Below are 20,923 nucleotides of genomic sequence, written 5' to 3'. Positions count from 1 at the left end.
ATGATCAATCATTCCATCAGTCCTGTGGCAACTTCACTTGGAAACGAGACGGAAAGTGAAAAAATGCGCTTGCCGCGGAGAGGTCACAATACACAGAGTGGCTCTTGGCAAATGGAATTCAACAGAAAACAAGATGAACTTTTTTCAATGCACTGTCATGATTCTATTTTGATACCAGAGTCGTAAAATGTAAATATTCAGCGCCAAAACAGTCTGTTTTTGAAAACAGGTCGCAAATAGCGTGTAAAAACAGATACATCGCTGAAATGAACATAGCTTGCATCGTAATAATTAAGTTTTGGGGACATTTAACGGTCAGGAATATGGATGTTGACAATCGGTTTCGGTTGGAAAAAAGAGTGTACTAATAAATTCGTACAGTGTTTTGTTCCTAAAATTTATATAAGCATTTCTTTAGTCAAATTGGAACATATGCATTTAAATGCATAACGTCCCAGTTAATTGGCGTTTCCTTCGCTGGATCATTAGTTTGCGGAAGAGTGACTGAGGAGACAATATTCATACAACAAACTACTGAAAACAACTAAAACACCTAGCCACATACGTTACAAGACGACTGTACCAGAAACCTCGAAGAAGCAGGCGGGGGATCATAATCTTTCGTACAGAAAAGCACTTGCATCAAAGAAGAAATCTCTGAAATAGGGTATGGTTTTCTCGAAAGTCCAGTCTTTTTGTACATTATGGAGCGAAAATATAAGGGTACACACTTGTAAGAAGGACACAGTAATCTATGCTTGACCTAATATTAGACACAGTATCTTTGTCTATAGTTGATCTAATATTAGCCAGATATTTAATTTATTACGCAACGTATTTATCAGTGAACCGCTGTGGGTCAGGTGTTACAATGCTATATTCTCGACAAGAAAGGTACGGGTTCGATTCCTGTCCAGACCAAGCCTATTTATCCGCCATGATGTGTTTCTTGGCAAGATACTCTATTGTTATATTCACGGGCAGATGTACAATATTAAACGTTATAATTGTATTGATAACAATTTAACTGCAGTTTTAATGCATATCTGGAAGAAGTAAAGCAAAGAAAGTTCGATAGAATTATGTGAAACAACCCCATCAACAAGAGCATATTGGTGGCAAATGAACATTGTTAAACATTGCAAAAAGGATTTATCAAACTGTACGGTGTACGAGGCTGTACATTGTACAACGTACGGTGTACGAGGCTGTACATTGTACAACGTACGGTGTACGAGGCTGTACATTGTACAACGTACATTTACGGTAGCTCCGATTGACAAGAGCTTATGCAAGTCGTGAGAGTTTCTTAACGTTACAAAAATTAAAATGTTCTATCGACCTTTACAATCCATACTCGACTGTCTTCCTTCATTAAAGATTTAGGCTATAGATTTCAAGTGATTGACACACCAGCTGTCAATATCAAACGTGAAACTGGCCTTTACAGGCAACTCTACCCCCCACTAGTTGAATATAATGCATTTCAAATGGAGAAGGATTCGCAAAGCTCATGACTGATTTCAAAAAGTGGGTTGTGCCGTTTCTGTTTTTTAAAAAAACAGCAACTAAACAATCTACTTAAATGTATATTGGCCTTTGCTGCTATACAAAAGAACGCATTAAAACGTACTTTCTTTTTTCTTTCAAGGCAATTTTGATAAAATTAGCATCCCTGCATTTGGAGGCAACTCTCCTTACCGCTTCTTTATTTCAGCTAATGTCAGTTTCAGAAACAAACTATAGAGCATGCCTGAGCAAATTACTCCAGGGTGGGGGCAATATAAGCCACATCCTAAGATGGGAATAAGCCGATAAAACCAGGCCAGGCCAGGCCGTAGTTTACCCATCCCTGCTATAGAATATGAGTGCACTGTTGTTGTTGATAAAAGTGTTTTGCCTTTGTGCATAGTAGTAAAATGTTACTGTCAATCCAAATCAATAGGATATGCTAAATATATGCCGGTGAGCTATACTTTAATCTTGAAAAATGCATAGTAATACTGTCCTCGGTATGTCATCTCCTTAGGTATTTTTATTTCATACGTTCTCTGAATTTCTTTTCGGTCATAAAATCTGATGTGATTGAAATATTAGAGGAGAGTTTTAATATTGATGCTCGAGACGAGTGCTGTTTGTAATCAGACCAGTCCTCTTCGACTTTAGTTTGTAATTAGAAAACTACGATCAAACGTTGTGACATAATTTTGCCGTTTGACGTTCTTTTTGAAATTTCCCTCTCCATAAAAAATAATTTTAAAACCATTATACACTTAATCACTTTATTGTTTTATTCGATTTGACTCTTCTAATTTATAGCATTCCAAGTCCTTAACATCCTCACTCACTTACCCTCTTCTTCCCATCTCACTCTTCTGTTTATGTTTGGAACTCACTCCCAGATCCATTAAAAGACGAAAAAAGGCTATTTTATCATCAGAAGCAAAATAGAGGCTTAGACAACACAAGGGCCTGCCCATTTTATTGTTGGTAATAGGAAATTATCTATTCTGCATACTAGAATTGAAAATAAATGTAGTGATTCACGTAATGATTTATTTTCTGATCATGAGAGATAATACAATGTGTGTTTATGATGATGATATAGAAAATGCATAACATTACATACTTACTTGAAAATGCTATACTGAACAGAGTAGGAAACTGGTTCAGAATTTAAATCATCTCTATATACCAGCACATACAGATAATTTGTTTTACCGATTATCTGATATGTCCTTATTTCGAATCTGGCATTAACTCGATTACAATGATTCCGATTTCTAAGGTTACAACTGTTCGTCTCACCGACCAATTGTGGCAGAATATCAGCAGGATAAGGAGAGACACTGTATACAATATTATGAAAGGAACATTGTTTATGAAACTTTCTTTTACCTGCCAAGGTCACCAACCAGATTTTTCATAAGTCTTACGATAGTATACACTTCTATTAAGACCAGTCACAATTCTGATTGTAGTTGTTTTACGTTAAGACAGTCTTCAGCCGAAAAGCCATTCCATACTGCAGCAGAATATTGTAAGGGTTGGATGTATGTAAAATGTTTTCTAACGTCTTCCAGCTAATTTATGTTTCAGTATTTCAAGGCACTTATCATTTTTTTAGGTCAACATAAATGATTAATCAACAAGTTTGGTCCACTTGCCTGGACTACTGAAAGTTACCCCAAGGTGTTTTTGGAACTTAACAAATCAGAGGACTTTGCAGCGATGTTCCGTCTTGGTAAAGAGAGGGGGTTAATTAGCTTTGGCTATCGTTATCTAGAGGATGACCTCCCTCGATTGTATTGCCCGGTGTAAGTGAATAGATAGAACGTCAACAGAGAACTGAGCATAACTATTGAGGAAAAGTAATACAATACGAGCCCCCATTAGACAAAAGAATAACAATTTAATAAATGACACAAACTAATAGTGTCAGATTCAATTCAAACATATTTACATTTACAGAATTGTCAATGGCAGTGTTCTATTGTTGATTCATTTCATCAAGAGTAGTGAAAAGAGCACAATGTCTCCGCCTGATTTACATCACCTAGCGTCGTTTTCTGTCTCCTTGTATTCCACGTCGCCACCCCCCCCCACCCCTTCACGTGTATACGTTTGATCTTTCTTGATCCTTCTATCCTAACCGTGTGATCTCTTAGCCGGACTTCCCTCTTTCGGACTGTCTCAGACTGTTCCAGAGAGCTGTTTCCCTTAATGCTGTTCTTTCCAAGCAAATATGCGTCCTAGCACTAATGACCTATCTTTGCATACAAGAGAGCCTCCTGTCCCCTTACTTGTCTTAACGAGGAAGAACTACCTTTTAGTTTTCCCCATAGTCAACCGAGTCTTGCTCCTCTTGCAGGACAAATCTCGGACTGAGGAAATTCGCCCAAAATCATTACTTTAAAGTCAACATTTCTTCCAGTGTGTACGCCTTAAGTTAAACAGACCAATCGTGAACAGTCATTTCTAATTGTTCCCCAAGATAATTATTACTTCCGTCAGATTTTGACAGCTTAGCGAATCTGAGATATACTACACATACCAACCTCCTTTTATTAATTGACTATTCGACATGGCGTTCTCAATGAGTGGATATGGTCGGCATCTTAATGTTTACTTTCCCAGGGCAGCATTGCAATGCCCGGGTCAATTCTAAATTAGCCGTAGATGCTGGCCTTCCCCTAACCCACGAAATCTACCAACTGACATGGGCAAATGTCGAAGTGACCCTTCACATAAAACCTTGCTGGCTTGACTGTACTAAAATTTTAATGTTCAATGTATTCAATTTTAATGTTCAATACTTATGCAAAATTCGACACATTACAGACTTCGTTTATCAAGTTTATGTTCAAGAAAAACGGGCTGTAGCTTCCGCGAGAATAACACTACCCGAGGTTAGATTAGATTTAGTATTTGTGCAGTATGGAATTACTATCAGTTTTGCAACGAACTTTCAAATTCTAATGAATGATCATTTCTAGCACATTCAGTTTTCTATCTTTGAGTGGCATTGTAGGTGCTGTCAAGAAGTCCTCCAATTTTTTAAAGTAATAATTGTCTGTTGTCCACATAATGTATAGATTATTGTCCAAAAATATAATTTTTTTAAATGTCCGAAAATATAATGAAGGCTAGTAGAACCACTAATTTCAAGTTTTAAAACGTACATCTAAAAGAAGAAACACACCCACAAAAATTGGAATAGAACAAAAGTTTTCCCATTATTATCTGCTAATGACTTAGTTTCCTTACTGTGAAATTCATGAATGATACAATATATAAAGAAAATAAAAACGATATTGTCAATAGATGATCGGTTCAAGAGCGCCGATTATTATATAAGTGTGAGACCAAGGCTGGAATAAATAAGAAAGCATGCCAACCGATAAAGATATTTTCAAAAATGAAAAATAGCCCAACAATTGCAATTGTTTCACCTAATTTCTAATCATCCTCACGTTGATCAGGATATGAAAACTGACATAAATCCAGAAACACAACCTTACAGTTTGAAGGACGGACGGACAAACGATATATCAAGATGTAGCGGCCAAGACTCTGGAAAGTTGATTTTAATGTAATAATGAACAACTAAAATTCACTCTCGACCTGTAAGTGAAATGTCGTAATAACAGTATTAAGATCAAACAATTATGACATTTTGGTCCGCTTGATGTCAGATCGACGTCCGCATACATTTTCACCATCGTCTTTGTGACTGTTGAATCTTGGACTCCATAAAATGACGACGAACAGATCAAACACTGAATAGTCATTGTGATGCACGCACAGCCCAAACAATAGAGCTGATAAATTTTAAAACAATTGTATGGTCGACTTGATGCACGTAGTGCCTAAAGATGGATAAATAAAGAAAATAAATCAATAAAACATTGTATGGTCTTCGTGATGCACATGTGGACCAAACATTGTAGCGTTATTCATCTCCTTTCTGATTTTCGTTGAGGACACGGACTGCGTATAGGGGAGAAAATGTATAGGCATGAGATTCTCGCACGTTGTACGTGACGGGAAATTAGGCATGTCATCTCCTCTCGCATAGATACTCGTGCAGTCCTCATTTTGGTCAAAAATGCATTTGAGATAGGGTGTTGGATCAGTACCGTGAACGCAAAATACCTGAATAATCAAAAGAATTAAGACAAAAGCATGTTTAATTTACAGAATGCAAGTATACTGGGGGGAAATAAGTGGATGCAAGTTAGCTGGATTTTTTAAAATGGGGGAATACAGTTTATTTCATCTGCTGATTGAATGTGTATGATGAAATTTAAATCAAGCTGACCACCTCATTACACGGCCAGTCCATATTTAGTTAACAAAGTATTGTTATTTATTCTTATACCGTATTATGTCATTCGATCCAACATCACCATTAACTCATCGAACATACATGGTTTTATCTTATTTTTCATTTGGTTGCTGCAAGTCCTGACAAAGTTACTCAGTTAAGCTAGTGTCAAAGATATAAAGATTTGAATGTTCTTAAAATGATAGCTTTATAAATCTGTCATACGTGTCTTGTAACCTGGAATTTTATAACATTCAAGTAATAACTTACTATATCGGCATGCTGTTTTACGTTCGCCATTCGTCTCGATGTGCTGTCGATTGGAACTCTCTTCTTTAGTTTGAAAATGCTGCGACTGTCGTGAACACCAACGATTACCTGCAAAAGAAAGCCCTTAGACGTGTATTTGAAGGTCACCAATCTACACAGCAGTTTACAAATCGCACCACCCATATCCCTACTCATGACAAAAACAATTAAAACACGAGACAAAGTCAACTTGCAAGTAGTCAAATGGTGGTACAAGGACTTTCACATAAACTAAATAACAACAACAAGGAAACAATATATGCAGTATTGGATCCATTCCTAACGAATACTACTGAAAATTGTTTTTCGGAGTTTTTAAGTTGTGCTTTCTTGGTAAGGACCAGTGATTTACAATTTAAGCAGAAGACAGCTCTTATCCCTCAATAATTTGTTTATTACTTTTGAAACGCGTGAAGCTTGTGTTTGTGGGGCTTTGTTTATATATTTTAACGTAGCTTTAACAATTGTAGTCATATCACTATGATGTATGCAGTGTGGTAGTTTATTGTGACGTCTAGCATTGGGGTATCATGCCGCAGACATGTAGCATCATGTCCCACCAAGTCACATTATCCTGATACAGGCCGATCAGTCCTAATACCAGCCTCTTAATGCTTAACGCCAAGGGATGCAGCTATAAGTGCCATTTTTATTTAGTCTTTGGTGGTCTGATATATTTGCCATAGAACAAAGCCTACGGGCATATTCAGTAGAAGTGAAATAGATGATGTTCTATACCAAATATAAGACGTTTCTGTTCCATTCCAAATATTAGACTGTTTCTGTCCCATACCAAATATAAGGCTTTTCTGTACCATAACATAAGACTTTAATGTCCAATACCGACATAACCATCACTTCATATACAAAATATTGTCCTTAAAAATACCATTAAAAATGCAACAGAAAATTCCATGCAATAAACTAAATTCCTTTTCTTCCAACAATTCATACACATTAACGCGGTTACAACTTTGTTACATGTCATTACTTATGCGTGCTCTCCTGGGCGTTTTCTAATATACCTATCTTATTCTTGCAATAGTCATGTGTTTTATAATCTGAGGACTTTAATTGCGGTTTTACTGTCCCAAATATCCGTTGGACAGGCTCCGCTAGTGCTTCCCCGGTATAAGCCAACAAACAAAAGTAAACGTCCTCAAATTATCGATACGTTATCGCCAAAAAGCAAACACCTTCGAGGCGGTATCATGAGTAAGAGGTCCATAAGTACATTTGTTACCGTTTGAATAGTATGTAGCGATAGGTCAATAAGAACCCATCCAGCACTCTCGTCTATCGCTGGATGGCGTGAATATACGACACCTATGGAGTTTCTAGACTGGATGCCAGTTTCGTTGGCTTTTGTCACAAGCAAAGTTTTAATAAGGTCAGAGTAAACATTCGCCATTTGAAGGGGTATTGTGAGCTGAATTCCACTCATTAGGCATGGAATAAAAGTCTAACCTGTTTCCCGATCTCCTTCATTCTCTGTATAAGAATGACGTGTCCCTTATGGAAAAGATCAAAACAGCCAATAGTGTATATTTTGTCGACTTTCTTCTTGGAAATTTCCAAAATGGGAATCGAATGACTTCGCGTGAGTGACCGGGACAGAAGGTCTTTTTCTGGTGAATCATCTTTTTCTGGTGAATCATCTTTTTCCTCACTATCAGACATGTACTCCCCTTTGACCAAATCCACGGAATTCAACCTACGCATCACAAATGGAAGATATTAGCATGATTGCTCATATAAAATTAACATTCATAACATAATTTGAAGGATTGCTATCCAAAAAGACTGAAGTGATTCAGCTCGTTTTATAAATTCCATTTGAAACGAGACTTGCCCCGAAGTCACTAAATTGTCTATAAACAAAAAGGTAAATTCGTGCTAACATTTGATAAATTTTGATCTACTTTAACTTCTTAATTTGGCTCGAATCATTATTTTTTCTAAATTATCGTAATGTTTAAATTTCTGCATACATAAACAATTTCAACAAAACTGCATGACTCTTACGTATAAATTTTGAAGGCTGAGTACAGCTTTTTGTGCTCTGATTGTTCCATGTCGATGAGAATAGGTCCTGTTTTCTCCAAACCTTTCGAGTACAAATAACTTGAGCTCGAAACCATAAAGTCAGAGCGAATACTCAATTACGTATACCTAATTGAAACCACAAAGTTGGATGGGTCACTCAAGTTACATATATCAGACTTAAACCCCCGAATCGGAGATATAACTCCAGTTACATATATCAAACTGAAACTACTAAATCGGAGATGTAACTTCAGTTACATATATCAGATTTAAACCCCCATATCGGAAATGTAACTCCAGTTACATACATTAAACTGAACCACCAAATTTAGAGATGTGACTCCAGTTACATATATCAAACTGAAACCCCAAATCGGAGATGTAACTCCAGTTACAGATATAAAACTGAAGAAAAAACAACAAATCGGAGATGTAACTCCAGTTAAATATATCAGACTTAAACCCCTGAATCGGAAATGTAAATCCAGTTACAAACATCAAATTAAAACCATTATATCGGAGATGTAACTCCAGCTACATATATCAAACTAAAAACCCCAAAAGAGGACAAGTATAAATACTAATTTAAAACCCTAAAGTGGGATAGGACACTTGTTACATGTACCGAAACTGAACCCCAACGTCAGATAGGTCACGCAGGTCATAATTGAGACAAATCTTAAATGAGTGTGATAAAATGACTTTAAAATATTTCTCTGACGCCCCTCAAATGCTGCGTCATACGAGTAGTTAAATGGGGCACCCTAGCGACAATGGGAAAATATAGTACAGAACCCTGTGGGGAACTCTAGCGACAAGACTTACCAGTTCACCCCTGGGCGATTCTAGCGACAAGGGAAATTGCATAGGGAATATTGGACCTGTGTAGGGACAAGGGAAAATGGAGATGTTATATAGGGACAATAGGAATGGAACAGGTAGGATGACGTCACGGTAATGAACATTGGTAACAATGTAGCAAGGGGCTTACCTGAATACGCGATACTCTAGGGAGAGACAAATACAGTAGAGATATAGACATATACAACACATAGATCAAGGGACAGGGGATCTTGAACATGTTTGGACCTGTTTAGAGAGAATGGGGAAATTGTATAGGGCCTGGCTAAGGACAAGGATGGTAGAGGGCCAAACACAACAGAGACAAAAACAGACATATATTAGTTCAAGCCCGAGATTTATATATAAAGCAATACCTAGACCTAAAATTATGTTGGCGCTGTTCATATATTTGCATAATTGTAATGATGCTATAAATAGCTATATTCAAGGAAAGGACCAACGCCAAAACGGATGTAACTAGAAGTAACGCTAAAATGTCGAAATATGTCCCAGAATCTAAAGGAGACTAAACATATCCCTAAACATTAGGTTACATTGGTTTAGACTAAATTGGATAAACCTAGTAACTATTTATAGTCTCAGCTGGTGTGACGATCGTGGATAAACAACCACGTATCCATTTATAGCTATAACATGTTGAAATTCCTATGAAATCCCACTATCTAGATATAGCTACAACTTGTGGGAAATTCCTTTGGAAAAACCCACTGTATGTTTATAGTTTCAACTTGTATGACGTTCCTGTTTAAAAACCCTATTTTCTATTTATAGCTACAACCTGTGGGGGGAAAAAAAGTATACATCTATAGCCTCAAAATTAATAGCTTCAATGACGTCACTGAACTGAACACTAGAGGAATAATGGCAACAGTGTTGCATATAGCTGACCTGATACACGCCACTGTAGGTAGGTAGGTAGGTAGGTAGGTAGGTAGGTAAAGTGGCTTATCGCTTACAGATGAACTTTCAGGATACCGAAACGTTGTCCGACAGGTTTAATGGTAGTTTGTTTGAAATTTTGGGTGGACATCCACAGATGGTCGTACCGAAGATCAACAGTAATATGGATTTTTACAGGGCTTTTGTATCCCCTGTAGAACTGAACCAAAGACTCAATTTGATATTTGTTTATTCCGATGTGGTGGAGTACAACGTAGTGGGACACACCTCCGTACCGTTACTACGGTCATTCCTTTCAAAGTGGATTCTGCCACGACCAATGATCAGGAAGGTAGAAACACCTATTACATTCACCGCGAATTTGTACATCCTCACTATTTATCCGTCAATAAGTCGCATTTTGACACTGCAAACATTGCTATAAAAGGAGATCTGGGACAACATATTCCATTCTCCAAAGGGAAAGTCACGGTGAAACTCCATTTTCGAAAACGATTCTCTAACGAGTTATAAATCATGTAGCCAGTGTACCGAGGCGTCCCTCTACAGCGAGGTCATATTTTAGGAGATCTGCTGAAATCGGCCATTCGTTCGGTGGCCTAGGTTTTGAAACCGATGGTAACACAAGGATTGCATGCTTTGAAAGATGCCGCATTAATGCACGGCAAAGAATTTCTCCAATATGTCATCATCGATAATCAAAACCCCAAAGAAGCTTTCTTGGGAGCAGGCAAAAATGTTTTGCTTCAAACGGGCAAAGACAATTTGGGCCGACGAGAAACTCCCATAAATGCCATGGACGCTACCGAGTCAGGCAGAAAGAGACGACAAAGATACCATTCCAGAGGACTTCACACCCTTAGAGCTAGAAAGACCAAGAAAATAAGAACCGTCAGAAACTTAGACGTTTTTGATTATTTAAAAACAGAGAGAAAAAAAGAAAAGAAAATGATGCACCAAGAATCTTGCGTCTGTTCCAAGTCGGAACTGGATCTATTTGCCATGCCACCCACTATGATGATAATGAAAGAATCCCAATGGGTCGAATTTCATCCCGTCTTCTCTGTCAAGGACTCAGGATCAGCTCATATCGAGTTTGAAATCAAATCCACGATCGTCACACAAGTTGATACTATAAATGGTTACTAGGTGTATCGATTTTAGTCTAAACCAATGTAGCCTAATGTTTTTTTATATGTTTAGTCTCCTTTAGATTCTGGGACAATTTCGTCATTTTAGCGTTACTTTTTGTAACATCCATTTTGGCATTGATCTTTTCCTTGATTATAGCTACTTATAGTATCATTACAATTATGCAAATTTATGAACACCGCCAACATAATTTCAAGTCTAGATAATGCTCTATATATAAATATCAGGCTTGTACTAGTATAAGTCAGTTTCTGTCTCTGTTGTGTTTGGCCCTCTAACGTCCTTGTCCCTAGCCAGGCCCTATACAATTTCTCCATTATCCCTTGACAGGCCCAAACATGTTCAAGGTCCCTTGTCCCTTGATGGTCATCAATCTATGTCTATGTGTTTATGTCTATATCTCTGCTGTATTTGTCTCTCCCTAGAGCAACACGTATTCAGGTCAACCCCTTGCTACATTGTTACCAATGTTCAGTACTGTGACGTCACCTCACCTGTTGCATTCCTAACTCCACTTTCCTTTGACGCTATACAGGCCCAATATTCCGCATGTTCAATTTCCCTTGTCGTTAGAATTGCCCAGGGTGATCTGAAAAGTCTTGTCGCTAGAGTTGCCCAGAGAGATCTGTAATATATTTTACCATTGTCGTTAGGGTGCCCCACTTTACTAATCATACGTGACGCCATGACATTGTATGTTACGCCTTTCGTGACGCCATGATATAAAAACCATGATAATGGTTAAAATAATGTCTTCTTCATTACGTCACGTAAAAAACGACAAACCTGTCAGGTTTCTATTATAAGGGCACTCTACAGATAGCATGAACTTCTGAGAGAGTGACAGGTGTAAAGTGAGGCTGTTTACATTTGCAACGTGCACACTGGCGAGAATGTTGGCATACCGCTATATTACTTTCAAGTACTGTGGCTTAAATTTCTTCTGATATTGTACTTGTGAAAACTGTAAGTGATATGAGCACACAGCTAACCAACAATCCAGGAAGTAAAAATTACAAAGCGGAGCAAGCAGTTTTTTTTTTATATAGGTATACATCTGAAGTAAGGCCAAGCGTTATACTCTATAGTCCAAGACTACAACTATCAATCACACACCAAAATAATGGGAATTAAAAGTTCTTTTAACAATACCTAAGATATGCAAGGTCTTTTTTTTATACAGCCAGAATAATCAGTGAGGAAAACCGGGGAAATTCCTTTTCTTTAAAAATCTAACCTTATACAAAATACGAAACCTCTATAAGATGGATGTTAATTTAAAATGTTTACTCTCAGTGTAATTGATGATGCATCCTTGTTCGTTAAATACGCATTGGTTAGTAGGGTAGTTTACGACGAGTACAAAAATAACTAGTATTGGCTAGTCGGGTAGTTTACGACGGGAAAAAATAGCTTGCATTGTGTTACAAGTGACAAAATAACTGGCTTTTTAGCAGAAAGTTTTAAATCGCCTTCATGCTACCTGTCAGTACAGACATAAATAGCATTTTAGCTTTGTAATTAATAAAGGAAGAGATCAAAAGGATTGAATGCTATCAGCTTTTGATGTTCACTTCTTTACGTTTAGCAGAGTATTTTATAAATAAAGTATCTTTTTTCCTTCCTCTAAGTAAATTTTGCTAAGAGTTGCCCCTGCTACACTAATATGGAGAAATCCTTACATTATAAAAGATGGAGTAAAATTATATTAACTTTGAGTGTAGTACCCATCGATATGAAATGCAATACCTCTTCGTTGGACTTGAGTCCTTGGATGAATACGACAAACTTCCTTTATCTTCTGATTCTTCCTCTTTCTCTTTCCTTTGTTTTGTCTGAATCGCATTGGTGACCTTCAAGAGAAAACTTTTTGTTACGCAGACTGCCCGTAAGTTATCAAGAAGTTACACCTTCTTCCATATAAATCTTTAAAAGTGCAACCTTTCAGCGATAAAAAGACTGGATATAGCATGAGAAAAATAAGTTTCGTACTTTAATAGTATAAACTATGGCGAAATGTATCATATCAGTTAAACTTGATAGCTGTAAACATTGCTAAATATCGATAATAAATTTAAAATAATCTGGTCTTTATTTTTCTTTGGATGATAAGCTCGTGACTTGTTCTATCGTTTATCATTCTGTGATAAAAATGAAATACGAGCCAAGTTAGAATTCAAAAGGCATGCACCACATTTCTAAACATCGCTTTTTTTCTTCTAAAGACTCAAACTGAATAATGCAGTTCAAAATCTGATCGTACCAGATTTATTATTATTTCGACACATTTTTAATCTTATCCACGCTTTTTTACGCATCAAAATACAGCCTAAATCTAATTGCTTCGTACACGTAATGTATTTCGCAATCAAGGTCTTGAGACATTGCCTACCGATTGAGATCCGATTGCTTATTATTGGGTGGTATTATCAGTAGTGACCATAGCCAATTTACGTTCTGTGAAAAGATACGCTTTAGTTTCTGTTCTTTGTTTTGTTATGCTGCTGCTGTTGTTGCTACTGTTGTTGTTGTTGTTTTCTTTATAAAGTAGAAAGCATAAGATTTTCTTTACTTTTTCTATTGGTATCACTTCCACTCCATACAATTTGCATGATTACTAGTTAGGCATGTCTTGTCATATATAAAAATTTGTCACGGGTACACTTTGCCACATGCTATGCTGTTTACATGCTGTGGAAATGGCTGTCGGTCTTCTGCCAGTATTGTCATATCATGTTTGCATATTCGGCATTATTTGTTGGAACCAGTGGTGGCGCTAGGGAGTAGTCGGGAGATATTTTCATAGCATTTCACCTTCAAATTAGTAAAACAAGGGCAAATCTTCACAAAACTTACCTGGGGGAGGGAAAGGTTGGATATTGGCGAAAAAAAGACACGAATTTGTCCTCTGTACCAAAGTAGGGGCGTCATTACAGAACTTTACCCCCGAGCACATCAAGCCCTCGTGTCACCACTTGTTGGAACCCTTTAATCTCCAATAGTACATGACGAAGAATGTGACAAAAAACTTACAGTTGGAGTCTCACTTTCTGTCTTCCGACAACTGTCTTCCGGTAGACTTTCTTTGCTATCAGTTTCTGGCTTTCCTCTGGCAGTAAGTTTGTACTGAAGACTTGCATGAGCCAGACGCACGGACAGCAGCAAGCAAACAACACCCAATATACCACCTGAAGCAATTATTACTCCAATTAATTAAAATACGTACTATACGACATACTCTCACGGTGGTAATTATTGCTCTAATTAATTAGTGTAATTACCCTGCGACATACTCATACGGTGGTAATTATTGCTCTAGTTAATTATTGTAATTACCCTGCGACATACTCATCTGGTAGTAATCTTATCTTTATCCGTAAATAGTAAGTAATTTATTATGCGACGTAAGAGCCAGGTGATGAACGTCAGACTAATAATTCAAGGATGACGGGTTCGAAACCCACCCTTGCCATACTTGGTCGACTGCCATGGTGAATCCTTGGGAAAGACATGTAGCTACCTTTTCGTCGGCATAATGTAGTCATTCATGTGTTAAAAGTAGAGCTTAAAAGGGGAAAGAAAACATACTTCAGTTTTCTGTAAAGTGATTTCTACGGAACCCCAGAGCAGTCCTTAGTGGTCCATTTGGAATGGTGCAAATTCCTTTATTTATGTAGTGCATTTATTATTGTATGCTGTGCATTGCCGATTAAATAATGCACATTTCTTTTTATATGATGTGTATGTTTTACTATATGACATGCATGTATTATTATATAATGTGTATGTTTTATTATATGATGCATACTTATTAATACTAGTATATTATGTGCAGTTATCGTATGGTTTTAGACATATTCTGAATTAGTGGAGTATCCATCACAGAATCAAATGTGAAAACACGGCTGAAGAGTAAATGCAATAATCAGAAACTAAGTGGTAGAAATGGTTAAATAAATATGAAAGTTTAAAAAGAAAATCTCCACCAAAGACATGAAAACCACCCAAAATTTTAAAAGAAAGCCACGATAATGAGTCATTGTTTATTCAACCAGGCCCTTCAGGAGGTTATATGAATCCCAGTGTCATCAGACAATGAAGATGATATTGAAGATAGAGAAAAGAACTGTGCCTGCAGGGAATACAAAACAAAGGAACTGAAGTACTTCATTTCTTTGGCACTCTCAATGTTGGCACAAGTAATATTCATAACTGAAAGCACCATTTAGTTTACTGTTGCAAGCAAAAGGATGATAAGCAGGAATTACATATTTATATGTCCATGTCATCTGAAAGAGTAAAACTACATCAGACACAGAGGCTTCTGAATGAAAAACATAGGCTACAGAAGGCCTGTTTCGAGACTTTATAAGACAGAACTTCGCCATCTAAGAAGGCAGCCTTCAACAACATCAAAATGACTGTCCAATATCAACTCAGAGAATTGCAACACTCATGGCTCAGCGGTAAGGGAGATGAGATTCATTTCTACGCAGAAACGAATGACATGAAGAACGTTGCTTTGAAGACAATCTACTGCCACGGTCATCAAGAACATCTCTAATACTGAGTGCTAACAGCACCACATCACTAACTGACAAAGAGAATATACTTCAAAAATGGACAGAACACTTCGACAACATTCTCGATTTACAGTAATCTATCAGTGATGAGGCAAGTGATCAAATTGAAATCAATGTATCACTTGCTGATCCTCTAATGCTGACTGAAACTGTGAAAGTAATTGACCTGCTGTAAAATAACAAAGCATCTGAAGCAGATTAATACCAGCATAAATCAACAAAACAGAATGCTCGCACATGGCACAGAAGCTGACTGAATTCTTCCAATGAATGTGGAATCAATCAACTATACCCCAAGAGTCCAATGATGCATCCATCGTCCAATTATACAAGCGGAAAGACAACAAACAATCCATCGACAATCATCGCGGCATCTCCTTCTTGTCAACAGCCGGAAAAATACTCGCCAGAATTCTGCTGAATCACTTTGCACATGACACTGATCAAGAGCTCTTGTAATGAGAGTCAGCGTGGCATCAGAAAATGACGAGGGAACACAGACACGGTGTTTGCAGAGCATCAACTCAACGAGATATACCAGACACGGAACTATAGCTGATACACGACATTCGTCGACCTGAGAAAAGCCTTTGACACAGTCAACCGTGGAAGCCTTTTGGAAGATTATAGCGAAATTAGGATGCCGAGAGAAATTCAAGGTAACGGTTCGGCAATTCCATGACAGCATGCTTACTCGTGTCGTTGACGATATATCATCTAATCCATTCCCAGTCACCAAAAGAATTAAGCAAGGTTGTGTGGTGGCTCCAACTCTCTTCAGTGTGGTATTCTCTGCCATAGTAACATGCGCATTTCGTGACTATGACACTCGGATTGACATATTAGATACAGGATTGACAGCAAGTTCTTCAATCTGAGGAGACTAAAGGCGAAAACAAAGTTGTAGGAAGTGACTGTTCGTTATCTCCTATTTTATGGCGACTGCACCTTGAATGTTAATTCAGAGTTTGACATGCAGCACAGAATGGGCCATTTCTCTTCCGCTTGTGATAATTGCGATCTCACAATCAGTAATCAGTATCAAGAAGACAAAGTTGATTCACCAACCTGCATCATGATGGCCTTTCGTAGAACCTATCGTCACAGTAAATGGCCAAACACTCCTAGTAGCTGACATGTTTACCCATCTCAAAGCACACTCTCACGTGCAGGCCACATTGAGAATGAAACCAATGCCAGAATTGCTAAAGTAAGTATAACCTTTGGCAGATTACCCGCAAATATATGGGAGCACAAAGGCAGCAGTCTACGAGCAAAACGTAAGGTCTACAACGCCATTGTGCTGCCAACCCTACTGTATGCTTACGGAACCTGGACGGTGTAAAGACGCTATGTTAAGAAGTTGAACCATTTTACACAGTCTGCCTGAGGAAAGTGATGTTGATAAGATGGCAGGACAGGATCTCAGACACTGATGTTCTCACATTGGCAGGCATTCCAGGCATCTACATTCTACTGTTGAAATTGATTGACATGGACAGTCCAGGTCACCAAGATGTCAGAAACGCGACTACCAAAGATCTTTCACGAACAGCTGAAGGAGGGAAATCAACCTCAAAGTGGTCAGAAGAAACGATTCCAAGATTCCCTCAAAGCATCCTCGAAACACTTCCACAATGACCCTGAGTCTTGGGAACATCTCGCACAGGATCGCTCAAACCGCTGCAGTCTAATCCATACTGAAGCTATAGACTTTGAACGGAGAAGAATTGCAGTGACATTGCTGAAGCACCAGCAGCGTAAATGTCAGAACTTCAGCAGGTCCTCTATTGATAAAGCAATCCTATGTGGCATCTCCTACAAGTGTGCAATAGACAGTTCAGCCAAAACAAATTTAGCACGATCAGCTTCTCACGTACTCGCAAAAATCAAACGAGTTTGTAATGCCATGGTCATCTTCGAACTCGAAAGATGAACAAGAACGACACCATTTTGTATGTTTCATGATTCAAGTTACCGTTACTTTCAAAGTAAGTGAAGTTGGAGCCTTAAATGTTTTACTGCACTGGAAACAGACTGGTTTCCGGAATGGTCACCGAAACAGGTCGATTGCATGTTTCTGTGATGACATGGATTCTCTCATAACGGTTTTCTCAATGTCTTGGAGCGGACAGTGTTTTGTGTTCGATATACTGATGGAGTTTTAGTTTTTATAAAACTGGATATATGCTTGTATCCTTGTTCTTGTCGGGATATCCTGCAATTTCATCGTGATGCATAAAGTCATGAAATGTGGTGGAACACGCCATAATTTTTCCCTTCAAACATATATAATTTATTTTACCTTGATGCATTTTACGTTAATTTTACAGTGCTGATTAACGTCAATGAAATTGGGTGGAGCACCCTACTTAATATATGATATTTAGGTTTTATTACGTGATGTACACATTTAAATATATCATATGCAGTTGTTACTGTCAGCTGTATATTTTTTTATTATATCACGTTTTGTTGTAATTATACATTGTACATTATTCACTATGAGTGCATTTCTAACTGTATGCTGATTCTGTTTTTAACTATACGATGCACACAAAGTATTTGAAGTGCGTTGGTTACTATATGATACTGTAGAATAACAAACGTTTTATGCTTTGCAAACTTCATTGTGTGATGTGGATGTTTTATTATATGATGTGCATTTTTCATTATGATAGTCATGATATGCTGTGCATTTTTCATTATGATGATCATTATATAATGTGCAAACTCATTATGATGATGATGATCAAATCGAAAATGCCCCAAAGAGAAAGAACTGCACGATGCTGACTCATGTAGGACTCATTGCCCCCTTATCCTCCATACCTATAAATTTCTTACCACTGAGGCTTAGTATTGTCGTCTGCGAGTGACCTTTACTGTAAATGCTTTACAGTTGGGTACTTCAGAACTAAAATGAAATATAGTACAAGAATCAGTCAATTTGCCAATCATGAAAATCTAGCAATTGAGGATAGCTTTAGTGTATTTCTGTATCGATTCCATAATCAATGTGAACTGATTATGAACTGGAAAACACTTTTTATATTCGCTCTTTGGACTTAAAATGCAAAAGAGATAGACGCTTACACTTTTCAGCCTATGACCATCAATTTGTTTGTTGAAAATGACCATTTAAGTGTTAATACGAAAAAGTGTAACGGTAATTGCTATTTTGTATAGTTTACACAATCCACCACCCGAACCCACTCCCTCCTCAAGTACAACCACTCCGGGCGGCTTAACCAGTTAGAGCGTCCGCCTCGGATGCGAGAGGTCGCGGGTTCAGACCCCGGCCAAGTCATACCAACGTCTTCGAAAAGTGTTACTAGCAGCTGTCTCGTTAGGCGCTCAGCGTTATGAGGCTAGTGTTAAGACTGGTTGGCATGGTGTCAGGATAATGTGACACGGTGGGACATGATGCTACATGTCTGCGGCATGATGCCCCAGTGCTATACATCACTATAAACTGTGGCACTGCAGACATTGTAGCGACATGACTACAATTGTTGTCGCTACGTTACAAATCTAAAATCACATTCACACTCCTGAACAACCTCAATAGGGGTGGGAGTTTCTCGCTAAAAATTGAGAAGATTTGGTAAATTTACATTCAGCGAAAGAGGAAGTTGTGTGGGAACAGACCAAAGGACAAACAGTATATATAACATAATATATTTAAAAACAAATTAAACCTCACTGGTCAGAAGTGTATCCGTATTGAGGGCAAGATGGCAAAAACGTCCTAAACAAGCCAACAAAAATTGGTCATTTTTCACTGAAACCAAATCAGCACACGAATTTCTAAGACACCGACAGAAAGCGCATCTTCTGCCAGTTGTATTGATGTGTGTTTTATAATTTTATAAATATGAGTTGTAATACTCGCCATATAATCTTTACTAAAACTATTGATTGCATTATATTATGGTTGCTGACATAGCGTCAACTTAAAATGATCTATATATATGATGGTGTAATAAACGTTTTTGTTCAAAACCGGTGCATAACTCAGTTCTCACTGGTAGAAGAGTTTCTTTTTTGATCGTCATCATGATGAGTTTGGGCATTATATAATGATCATCATAATGTAAAATGCACTTCATATAATGACGATCATAATGAAAAATGCCATCATAACAAAAAATGCACATTATATAATGACCATCATAGTGAAAAATGCACATGATAGAGTGACCATCAGAGTGAAAAATGCACATCATATAATGACCATCAGAGTGAAAAATGCACATCATATAATGACCATCATAATGAAAAATGCACACCATATAATGATCATCAGAGTGAAAAATGCACATCATATAATGACCATCAGAGTGAAAAATGCACATCATATAATGACCATCATAATGAAAAATGCACATCATATAATGACCATCGTAATGAAAAATGCACATCATATAATGACCATCAGAGTGAAAAATGCACATCATATAATGACCATCATACTGAAAAGTGCACATCATATAATGACCATCATAATGAAAAATGCACATCATATAATGACCATCATAATGAAAAATGCACATCATATAATAAAACATCCACATCACACAATGAAGTTTGGAAAGCATAAAAAAATGTCACAGCCCCATATAGTAACAAATGCATATAAAAAGTAATGGATGTATATCATATAAATAAAAACATATTACGTATCATCAGACATGCACATCACATAATAAAAAATGTACAGCGTACAGATATAACATAACATAATATAATAAAAAATGTACAGCGTACAGATATAACATAACATCACATAATAAAAAATGTACAGCGTACAGATATAACATAACATAATATAATAAGAAATGCACATGCGATATTAACAACTGCACATCATATATTTAAATGTGTGCATCATGTAATAAAACCTATATGTCACATTATAAGACATGCACATATAGTAAAAAATATTGTCATAACATAAGAAATGCACATCATATATAATAAGCAATTTACTCAGGTAGCAAAAAAGTACAACATATAAGGAGTGCACATCATATAATGCGTTTTCATCCGTGTGTATTCCAAAAGAACGAACCACTTAATAAAGCTTTGGAATTCCATGGATATCCAGTTTAATCAGTATGGTACGTAACACCGCTTTGACATTCCAATGATTTCCAGTTTAATCAATATGGCAACCACTTAACAGTTTTGGCATTCCATGGATTTCCAGTTTAATTGATATGGTACGTACCACAGTTCT

The 20,923-nt window shown here is 37.3% G+C and overlaps 1 protein-coding gene across 4 annotated transcripts in view; it reads right to left on the bottom strand.

Moving 5' to 3' along the window:
- Positions 1-5,051: 5,051 nt before the first annotated feature.
- LOC149782878 (uncharacterized) overlaps positions 5,052-20,923 on the bottom strand; it is a 66,710-nt gene continuing 50,838 nt past the window's right edge. For 3 of the 4 annotated variants that reach the window (XM_089934416.1, XM_089934418.1, XM_089934415.1), the window contains exons 7-11: positions 14,132-14,286; positions 12,848-12,951; positions 7,604-7,850; positions 6,098-6,205; positions 5,052-5,369 (exon numbers count right to left, since the gene is read on the bottom strand). In XM_089934416.1, the coding sequence (XP_089790542.1) occupies positions 5,088-5,369; positions 6,098-6,205; positions 7,604-7,850; positions 12,848-12,951; positions 14,132-14,286 (896 nt within the window). In that variant the 3' untranslated portion in view covers positions 5,052-5,087. Of the gene's footprint in view, positions 5,656-6,097; positions 6,206-7,603; positions 7,851-12,847; positions 12,952-14,131; positions 14,287-20,923 lie in introns of all 4 variants that reach the window. The other variant, XM_089934417.1, reaches the window with a different exon arrangement.

Source organism: Sinohyriopsis cumingii, chromosome 15 (genome assembly GCF_028554795.1).
Source record: "Sinohyriopsis cumingii isolate HCF-2022 chromosome 15, ASM2855479v2, whole genome shotgun sequence".
Classification (NCBI taxonomy): domain Eukaryota; kingdom Metazoa; phylum Mollusca; class Bivalvia; order Unionida; family Unionidae; genus Sinohyriopsis; species Sinohyriopsis cumingii.
The sequence above is the reverse complement of the archived record's forward strand: the minus strand, read 5'-3'. Positions and strand labels throughout refer to the sequence as shown.